General features: G+C 56.5%; 1 protein-coding gene across 2 annotated transcripts in view; it reads left to right on the top strand.

The window, feature by feature from the left end:
• The first annotated feature begins 4,482 nt into the window (after positions 1–4,482).
• The window catches only part of SCN5A (sodium voltage-gated channel alpha subunit 5), a 76,909-nt gene continuing 71,234 nt past the window's right edge, over positions 4,483–10,157 (top strand). For both annotated transcript variants that reach the window (XM_090284523.1, XM_090284522.1), the window contains exons 1-2: positions 4,483–4,805; positions 7,205–7,323. In XM_090284523.1, coding sequence (XP_090140649.1) covers positions 4,533–4,805; positions 7,205–7,323 — 392 coding nt within the window. In that variant the 5' untranslated portion in view covers positions 4,483–4,532. The remainder of the gene's footprint in view (positions 4,806–7,204; positions 7,324–10,157) is intronic.

The raw sequence follows: 10,157 nt of genomic DNA, 5'->3' as shown, positions 1-10,157 counted from the left end.
AAGGCTGGGAACCACTTCCACAGGGCACTTTGCATAAATTTACATGGCTCGAGGCTTTGATTCCAAGGTGAGCAAGATGCCAGATGTGACCCAGGACACAGGCAGGCCTGTACCTGCTTTCAGGATAAGAAGGGGAGTGGTGGGCAGGAGGGGGCCGCAAGGAGGGGTTGGCTGGAGTCAGGCCGGCCATCACCTAGGATGGCCAGGTGTCCTGGTTTGTCTGGGACTGAAAGGCATCTCAGGAGGCAGAGGGTTTAGTGCTAACACTAGTGAAGTCCTGAGCATCGCTTCACCTCCGCAGTCCCCCCAGCCACCCGGGCCATCGTGCTCCGGGTCAGGGAACCGCCATAGTAGCCACCACTGACTGAGCACCAGCTGTATGCCCAGTGTGTTCAGGGAAATCTCCCTACAGGGGCATCCATTCTCAGGTGTAGACAGCCAGTATTCTCCCCCAATAGCACCTCTGCCCTGATGTGAATACCCATGCGTACAGGTCAGTGCTCAGAAGCACGTGGCGGGGCAGCCCTGTCCTAAGGAGAGGCTTCCAGGCTGTTTGGGGAGGCCAGACTCACCCGACAAACTGTCACAGAGCAGTAGGCCAGGGAGGGGTCAAGGGCTCTGGGCAGGGCTCAGCCTCCTGGCCCAGAGGTGGGAGGTCACTGTGGATGGGCTAGTGAAAAGAACAGAGGTGAGCGCTATTACACAGGACAGGGGAAGGGTCTGGGGATGTCCGAGCCTGGGAGTGGTGGGAGGTACAGGCGGAGGTTGGAAGGAAAGAGGAAAGATGAGGGTAGCAGCGGGATCCACATGATCCCAGCTGGGACAGGGAGGTCTGTCCCAGGGCAGTGGCACTGCGGATGGAGGCCATGATGTTTGGCGGGGGTGGGGGTGTTGTGGCCAGTGTCAGAGGAAAGGACATCAGGAGGAACCAGTTTGAAAAGGAGAGTTCACAGTTTGTTTCTGTTAATTCTTGGGAGTGAGAAGAACTTGGGGAGAGATGTATCCGCTAACCAGGAGCTGATGAACTTGGTACAGGGTAGAGCAGGCGGTCCCTGGAGCTCAAGAGACGCTGACAGGACAGGGAAGACTAGCCCCCAAAGAGGCATCAGCTGGAAGAAGCCGCCCAGCCTGGGGAGGAGCTGTAGGGCTAGTGCGGACGGACGGACGGACGGACGGAGAAGCTGTCCTGGGCAAGGGAGGAGTGTCATGGTATCTAAGAGTAGCTGTGGTCTTTGGATCCAATCAAGTCTAGGCTGCTTCACATGTTGGAGAAAGAGAGGCCCCCTTGCTGGCCTTCCCCACCCGGAGGTAGGTCCTCCTGGGGAAACTGGGGACTTGACCTCCTAAGCCTGCAGGGTATGGCTGGGTCTGAGCCTGAGCCTCAGGCCACTCCCGACACCTCGTTACCAGAAACCTTGCAGCCAGGGCTCAAACAGTCTCAGCCCCAGCAGGGCACGGGTCCTGAGCTATGTAGGAAGGGCAGGGCCAGAGCCAGGTGCAGGAACAAGGGAGAAAAATGGCCCTGCCTGCCTAGCACGAGCCACCTGTAGGCCCCAGAGACAAAGGACACTCGGGGCTGGTTTACTTTGGAACCTGAGGCTGCCCGGCTGCTGGGGGCAGGGAACTTCATCTGGAATCTGGTTTCAGAAGCTATTGAACCCCAAGGTTTTGGGTGCTTTCCTGGGGGCCAGCTGGATAAGATCCTTCCTAAGACCCAGGGTCCCATCATCAGGGCCTCTTTATTAACGTGTCAAATAATAAGATCTAGCAGCGGGTCTGATGAGTATTGCAATTTAGAAGTATTGATGAGCATTAATGGTATTCTAGATATCTGCTGCCCCTGTAATGGGACAAGACAACCTCCGAAGTTTCTGTTGGTCAGAGTACTGCTAAACACTTCCATTTTGCTGCCTACATTCCTAATGGAAGGAAATGCTAAATGTCAGTGAAAGGTTAATGAGAATGAGGTGCACTTTCCCCCCAAATTCTTTCCCCATCCCTCCGAGAGGTCTGTTAGGAGCCCCTAAACGACGCAGACAAGCAAAACTAATCTATGCTATTAGCAGTTGGCAGGGTGGTTACTCTTGGCGAGGGAGGGTACTTCATTAGTAACTGGAGGGGAACCCCAGTCTGAGGGACTGGGAGTAATTTATTTCTTCACCTGGATGCTGGTCACCAGGTGTGTTCAGTTTGTGGAAACTCATCCGCCTGTACATTTAGGATCCGTGCACCAATCTGCATGCATAGTTGGTTTCGATACAAATTTTAATAGCACCTTTACTAGAACAGATGTGTATGCAGGTGCAAGCTGCTGTGTGCCAGTGAGCCTCTGCAGGTCCATGAATACACATGTCTCCAGAACCCTTGCAGGTGTGTGGACACAGATGGATACAGTGAGACAGAGGCAGAGACACTACTTTTAGGAAATAACTCCAAGCAAACAGGCTTCCTGATTTACAGGTCTAGTGACTGCTCATGGTGGAGAGGATGACCCTGCCAGGGGCTGCTGTCATTCCAGGCTGGTTGTTGTTTTTTTTTAAATAAAAAGAATAATGACATTATTGTTTTCATAAAAGTAATACAAGATCAGCATAAATAATTCAAACACTGAAGAAACGTACAAAGAAAAAAGTTTAAAATTACCCAAATTTCCACCAGCCAAGGAAAAATAAATCACCATTCACATTTGGTGATGAATATTATAGATGCCTGTCTTGTTCAAAGATGGGTGGCAGACAGAGACATGCTTTTATGAAAGGGAAGCTACCCCCTCACCTGCTCTTTTTAACAAAGATGGTTCTTTAACTTTACTTGAATGAAACAGAACAAGAGGCTGAAGGATAGGGCGGAGCTTAAAGCAGAGGTTCTGGAACTTTCCTCCTCGGCCCGCACTTCCCAGGGACCAGAGGTGCCCTTTGGAGGCCTACCTGTGTTGTGTGTGCTCGCTGTTTACTCATCACCTGGCCAGGTGCCTAATTTATAGGAAGCCACAGTGCTCGGGGCTGGGCCCTTTGAGGTCTGTGTGCCGGGAAGCAACGCATCGGGGTCCTTGGTGACATGTGCTGCAGGAGTAAGATCAAGGCAAAGCTGGCCCTCGGCTGGCAGAAAGGGATCCTGTCCTGGCAGAGCTCTCCAACAGGTGTCCACTCTGTGCTCTTGGGCGGGTGCCGGGCTGTTCCCGGGTTTGATGTAACTAGCGACACCGCTTCCCGGTGGTGTCCTCGTCAGGAGCTGTGCCGACCACATCCTGTTTTGGTGGGGCAGTCGGGAGCACATTCTTCGGTCTCTGTGTCATGAGCAGAGCATGTTCACACCACGTCCTGGATCATTGGAAGCCACCAGGGGCCACATTCTCCCGGTTTGGCGCCACACACATATGCCGGCTGGACGTCCTAGTGGTTAAGTGGTCTCCGTTTTTCCGATTCCGCTGTCACTAGGGATTGGTCCGGGTTTGTTCAGACGGGGGAGGAGGGGGTGAGTGGCCTGGGGTGCCTGAGCCTCTCCATCAGCATTTCTCAGCTTTGCAAGGACGCCTCACCCTGCGGGTTTCACTGAGGATCCTCTCAGCAGGGCTCCGCAGCAGCTGTGTACGCCAGGGTGCCAACATCTGGATGACAACTCCAGCTGTTTCCAGGAGCCCACAGATTTCACCTGGGTCTCTTTTGGCAGACACTGGTGCCTCTGTCTGCTGCCAGATGTTATCACATCCAGGCCCCATGTGAAGTCTGGGCCTGCTCCCCAGAGCAGCCCCATGGTGCTGGGGGGAGACCAGACAGAGTGTCTCCCACCCTGTGACCCCACCACCCTGGCTGGGAAATCTGCCAGGAAAAGAAGCCCAGTGTGGGCTTTGGCCCGGGAGGCCTCCGATCATCCTCATAGGGCCCCAGGGTTTCCTAGAGACAGGGCACGCTGGGGATGAGGGGCTGCTGTGGCTGCCTTGTAATGCCCTGGCCCCTCACCTCTGTGTTCTTCACCACGTAGTTCCTCATTTGTTTGTCCAGCACCAGCTCTGCCCGAGATCTGGGATAAAAAGAGGACAGGCCCCGTCCCCACCCCGTGGGGTGTCCCTCTCCATCGATAGTGTGCCATCCGGTCGTGAGAAGTGTCTCAAAGAGTGTTTGGTTAGGGAATCAGCAGATGCAAGTGCTTCCTCTCGTGTTGAGTGGGGCAGAATGAAGGGGCTTGGGTGACACCGTCCCTCTTGTCCACTTGCGCTCAGACGTGCTCGTTGGGATGGAAAAAGGAGAAGTGACCGTCTTGGCGGGTCCCCACACACACCCCACAGCCTGCAGGGCTCTGGGTTTCACCAGGCTGGTGTCCACCAGGAGTGCCTGTGTGGAGATGGAACCTGTGGTCTGGGAGCATCTTTGCAAGCCAAGCCCTCCCCTCCACCAGCGCGGCCACTCCCCGGCGGTCCGGCCACCCTGCCTGCCCCCTGGCCCGAGGCCTCGCATCAGGCCCAATGTTTGTGTCTTCCAGCTTCCCCACCGACAGTGTGAGGACAGCCTGGGCCCCAGAAGCAGGATGAGAAGATGGCAGACTTCCTGTTACCTCGGGGCCCCTGCAGCTTCCACAGGTTCACCCGGGAGTCCCTGGCGGCCATTGAGAAGCGCATGGCAGAGAAGCAAGCCCGAGGCTCGGCCACCCCGCAGGAGAGCCGTGACGGGCTGCCCGAGGAGGAGGCTCTCCGGCCCCAGCTGGACCTGCAGGCCTCCAAAAAGCTGCCGGATGTCTATGGCAACCCACCCCGAGAGCTCCTTGGGGAGCCCCTGGAGGACCTGGACCCCTTCTATAGCACCCAGAAGGTGACTGCCACCACCCCTGCACCCACACTTCCACACAGCTCCCCTGACTACACAGCAGCTGGGGGGAGGCCTTGCCTCCAGGTTGGGCTCTGTTTGGCGCGATCCTCTGGGCTTCAAGGGAGTGAGTCATTGGTGATCTATATTCCAATCACCTTTATTCTGGAGTTCCAGAATAAAAGGCCAGGAATATGCAGCCCGAGACTGTTTGGTGTTATGAAGAAAGAGAGGGCAGCCACAATTAAAATCTTGCCTCGTTGCAGAGTACCTATTTCGGGAATTGTCTGGTGTGTGTGAAATGGAGGTGGGCCCCAGAGCCGTGCTGAGTTGAGTCTGGACCCCAAAGCACAGCGTGTGATTCCCCTCTCCTGACTAGGGACAGCGGGCAGCCCCCACAGCCTGCCTCGGAGAACTTGCTGGGCCTTGGCTGGGCCAGGGTGGCCCAAACTGGGGACCTCAGCTGCAGCTCCCTGGGCTGGCCAGGGGACCAAGCCAGCCTGCAGGAAATCTGAGAGGGATGGGGAGGGGCTTGTTCTGCCTTTGTCCCTCCTGAGTGTCAGAAGAGGAAGTAGCCTTTGTGCACTAGGCAGGGTGAATCAGGATCTCTCCCAGGATGGATTTCTATCCAGAAAGTAAATTCCCCCACCTGGGTCCCCCGCTCCGGCCTCACCTCTCAGGACCGACTGCCCAGGCCTGCACCCGGCCAGGCCACAGGCACACAAGGCTCCTGCAGGAGACTGGTCCCCAAGCCAGCTGTCCTCACTTCAGGCCTCACAGCTGGAGGAAAGTGGGTTTGAACTGGGGGGAGGACTTGCCCCGGAAGGCCGGGGACCGAGGACAGTGGCTGGTCACATCACTGCAGTCAGTACCGGGGCCAAAGAAGCAGCGGAGCTCAGATGGGATCCGTGTTCCCAGGGCGAGTGTAAGTCTGTGGCAGGTGGAAGTGTTGTGGGTCTGTGTCGCAGGGCGCCTGACGGTGCTCGAGAGTTCATTTAGGGGACAGGGGGCTGAGGGCGGGGATGGTTTGAGATTGTCATCATGCGTGAATGCTCCTGTGAGTGGGTGAGGGTGAAGGGAAAGCTATTTAGTGTATAGACACAGGTGGGAGCGGAGACCTGGGACCTGGTTCTGCTTCTGCCTGGCTGAAGTGACTCCCATGGGGTGAAGGTCAGTTGCTAGGGCCACAGTCTGGGTCAGAGTTAGACTGGAATTTGGTTTGAGTCAGGGTGGGTTAGGTCATGGTTCATCAGAACTGGAAGTAAGAATCAAGGCTGGGGTTAAGACCACAGCTAGTGGCTGGTCAAGGTCACAGTGGCGAGTCAGAGGGGTGATTAGGTTGTAGTTAGTGGGGACAGGCAGGAGTCACGGCAAGGGGACCAGTGGAGAGTGTGGTCATGGCTGGGCTGGGCGTCTGGGGACAGTGTGGAAGGAGTCAGGGACACTCTCTTCTGTCCCTGTGACCGGGAATACTTGAACCATGGCCCAGGGATGATTCTGGCCTCTAACCTCTGTCTCTCCTCTCTGACTCCCGGTCACACTGCCCACAGCCCCACGGGATGACGCAGGCACCACGGCAGTACTTCGGGTCCTGATATATCTGGCCAGTTTGTCTCCCCAGCCCAGATTAAACAACACCTGGCCTCAACAACCACAAACTGGGCGAAGTGAGCCCCCAGAGCTGTGCCACCTCAGCTTGGCTGGCCAGACAGCTGGGGCTGGGGGATGGGGAGGGCATGGGCGGCTCTCCTCGAAGCCTGGCCCAGACACTCACTTGACGTGCATGTGGCTCAGCCCCAGACTCATGCCCCATTGTGCTGTGTGGACAGTGTCTGCTGGGACCTTGGGGAAGGGTCCACCCAGGGCTGCTCACGATTGCTCCAGGGGGAGACCCTATGGCGTGGCGTGGGGCTGACATCTGTCCAGGGCTCTGGGAGACAGGGTCCCAGGGAATGTTGCTCTGTGCTGAGCTGGGGTCTGCCCTTTCCTCACCCCCTCTCCTCTCCCCTGAGTCTTCACTCCCCCGTGGGACTGGTGGGAAAGCCACACCAGGCAAGGGGGTGGGTGAGAAGGGGGAAGGGGAAGGAGGGGACGTCAACTGGGATCGTGAGAGGCCCCTTCTTGACGGCACAGTAATTCTGAAAGGATGTAAACTAAATCCCATCTACCCTTAACCTTCTCCTAAACTTGACCTTATCCCACTCCAGCCCTGGTGACCAATGAGGGTCCACTGACCTGCTGAATGCGCTGCTTTCCCCACTCTCCCCTGCCCCTCTGGCCTTTGCTTCCCCGCCCCCCCCTTTAGCCAGGACTCTAAGGTTTCAAGCCAACAGCTGCCCCCAAAACCTGTCTCCACAAGGGCCTCGGGGCTGCCACCCCCACCTAAAGCAGCTCTCTGTCCACAGACCTTCATCGTGCTGAACAAAGGCAAGACCATCTTCCGGTTCAGTGCCACCAACGCCTTGTATGTCCTCAGTCCCTTCCATCCCATCCGGAGAGCGGCCGTGAAGATTCTGGTTCATTCATATCCTTTGCAGGCAGTGGCTGCTGTCTGTACCTCAGGGCCCCACGTGGGTGGCAGTGGGGGGGGGGGGCAGGGGGGCGATATTCCTCAGACAAGCAGCGCAGTCATCAACCGGGGAGCCAGTTAAAAATGTAGTCTCAGACCCTCCAGCCCTGCCAGTCAGCACCTGCACTGAGGTCCCAGCAGATTCCTGGGCACAGGAAAGTTTGGGAAACCCTGCTCGGGTTCTTCAGGAAAGAGACATCCTAGAAGCTGGACTAATGAGCATCCCGGAAAAAATGAGGCCTGCTCGTGTGCCCTGGCTCTGAGATTGGCTCCAGGTGTCCCCTCCCACTGCACCCTCTTGGCTTGCAACTCCTCACCCACTTGCAGGGACCTCAAGGAGGTCACCGAGGCTCAGCCAAGGAGAAAGCACTTCCCCATAAAGAGGCCTCTGGTGCCTTCACATGTGGGCATCTTTCGAGGGACGCAACACTTGCTTTTTTGATTAGGTGTTGACAAAATGTTTGCAGTTCCAGAGTGTCTCAAAGAACTCTGCTTAGCGTTCACTTACATAAACTGCAGCCTAAAAAAGCTGCAGGCTGCAGAGGAGACACGAGCTGGTCTTCAGACCACCCGTGGGACGGGGTGCCAGCACCCAGTCATGGCTGTTCCCCAGACTTCAGGAAAGGGGCCCCGCTGGCAGAGCCTCCCAGAGAGGCGGGTGCTGGCTGCAGAGGCCAGGCGTCTGTTTGACTGCGATGGCCGGGACAGCTTTCGATGGGCAGCTGGTTCTGCTGTTAATGGAATCCATGCGGCTGGGCCCAGAGGTGTGATTAGCTGTGGGTGCGGTTGGCTTGCCTGATGCAGCCCCTGAAGGTCCCCCTCAGTTCCCCACTCTGGGAGGCAGGGTGGCCAAGGAGGAAACCTCACCCATTAACCTCTGGGCAGGCAGGAGGCTTCAGGAAAACAACCGCCCTGGGAGGGACAAAGTAACCAAGACCGACCCACGCTGACAGCCCAGGGGTTTTCCTGTCCGGGCAGCGGGGGAGAACCTCTCCCTCCGGCCCCACTTTTTGCCTACCTGGGCCCCATGCCTGATTCTCACTCCAGGGATGAACCGGAGGAGCTTAGTACTGAACTTGTTCTCTGCACACAGACCGTCTCCCGGCTCCTGCCTTTCTCGTGAGATTGTGCGGAGACACGTGTAAGTCCAGGGAAAATCCCCCCCTGGGGCTGCAGCAGTGGCATCAGCAGGGCGGCCTCTCAGGTGGGCAGACACCGTGGGGAGGGGCTGTATTCAGGGGGCAGCCTGCCATTTACAGCTGCATCTTACTTTGGGAGACAAGAGTGGTCCTAGACTTAATTCTGAGCCATTCTGCCACTGTACCCAAGCCCTCTGTGGAAACCAAGGACTGCTGAGCACCCTGGGATTATAATATGAATAAGACCCTGTCCTTGCCCCCCTTGGGAATTTTATCATCTCCTAAGAGTGACACAACAGCTACAGGAATGGTTGTCATTCCTGCAGGTGTGTGGGCACAGCCTGGTGAGAACAGCGGAGTGCGCAGCGGGAGGAGGCAGGACCAGCCTTCTTTCTTGCTCTGAGCCTGACTTGGGCCTCGCTCCAAGGCGGGCCTCCCTGAAAGCCTGCTCTGGCTCCCTCTGGGGCTTCTCCTCCTGGTATCTAACCAACCCAGCAGTGCTTGGCAGCCAAGGCAGCCCCCGGAGATGCACCAGCAGCCCCAGGGTTCCTGCGGGGCTCTGGGCGCGGTGTGGGGCCAGCGGGGCCGGGGGCACTGGAGGTCCCAGCCTGGCCAGAGGGTCCACTGAGCAGCGGATCTGAGGCTGTGAGGTTCTAGGACCCCCTCACAGCATGGGCCCTGTGGGCTCTGAGCCAGCCTGTGCTTCAGGGCAGCTGCCCCAGGGACGTGGCTCAGCCTGAGAGAGGCCCTGCGCTGGGTTCCCAGGGGCTGCCTTGACGCTCCAGTGCCTGCGGAAGGATGGAAGCCGCTCACTGCAGGCCCTCAACAGCGCCCCTTAGTGGGCTTAGGGGGCACTGGCGGAGAGGAAGGGGCTGAGATCCGTAGGGTTGGGGAGCAGCCCCTGTACCCTGGGCCTTGCCATCCAAAGTGTGGTACACCCAGCGGTGACATCAGCATCGCGAGGGTCTTGTAGGACTTGCCAACTCTCGGGCCCAACCTGCGTTTTAGCATAGTCCCCAGGATTCCTGAGCACACCGCCCTAAGGCCAGCGTCGGTCTGTGAGGGCTGCCTCAGTCTCACCTAGAAAGTTGGTTAAAATAGCAGATTCCTAGCCCTTTGCAGGCCAGAGGCACCTGGGCGAGGCCTGGGACTCTATAGCTTTTCCATGCTTTTTTTTTTTTAACAAGATATAATTCGCATACCATAAAAGTTACCATTTCAAGCTGTACAAGTCAGTGGATTTTAGTGTATTCATAAGGTTGCACAAACATCACTGCTATCTAATTCCATGATATTTTCATCAGGTCAAAGAGAAACTCCTGCCCATTAGCAGTCACTATGCATTTCTAGTGCACACAGACAGGTCTCATGTTTGGAATTATGAACTTTCTCTCTGCTTACATTATTTTTATTGTGGTTTAAAAAAACATATACCAGAAAATATACAATCTTAACCATTTTTCAGTGTACGCTACAGGCATGTTGCCTATGTGCACATGGCTGTGCAACAGATCTCTGGGAATTTTTTCATCTTGCAAAACTGTCTACCTGTAGTTGGCTTCCATCTTTATCGCCCTTCAAACATCTAAGTCCTCCATGTCCAGAGGTCTGTGTCAGGCCCTCTGGAAAGAGCAGGAGGGGCAGAGACCA

The sequence above is a fragment of the Furipterus horrens genome, unplaced genomic scaffold (assembly GCF_987537825.1).
Source record: "Furipterus horrens unplaced genomic scaffold, mFurHor1.1.pri manual_scaffold_7, whole genome shotgun sequence".
Classification (NCBI taxonomy): domain Eukaryota; kingdom Metazoa; phylum Chordata; class Mammalia; order Chiroptera; family Furipteridae; genus Furipterus; species Furipterus horrens.
The sequence above is the reverse complement of the archived record's forward strand: the minus strand, read 5'-3'. Positions and strand labels throughout refer to the sequence as shown.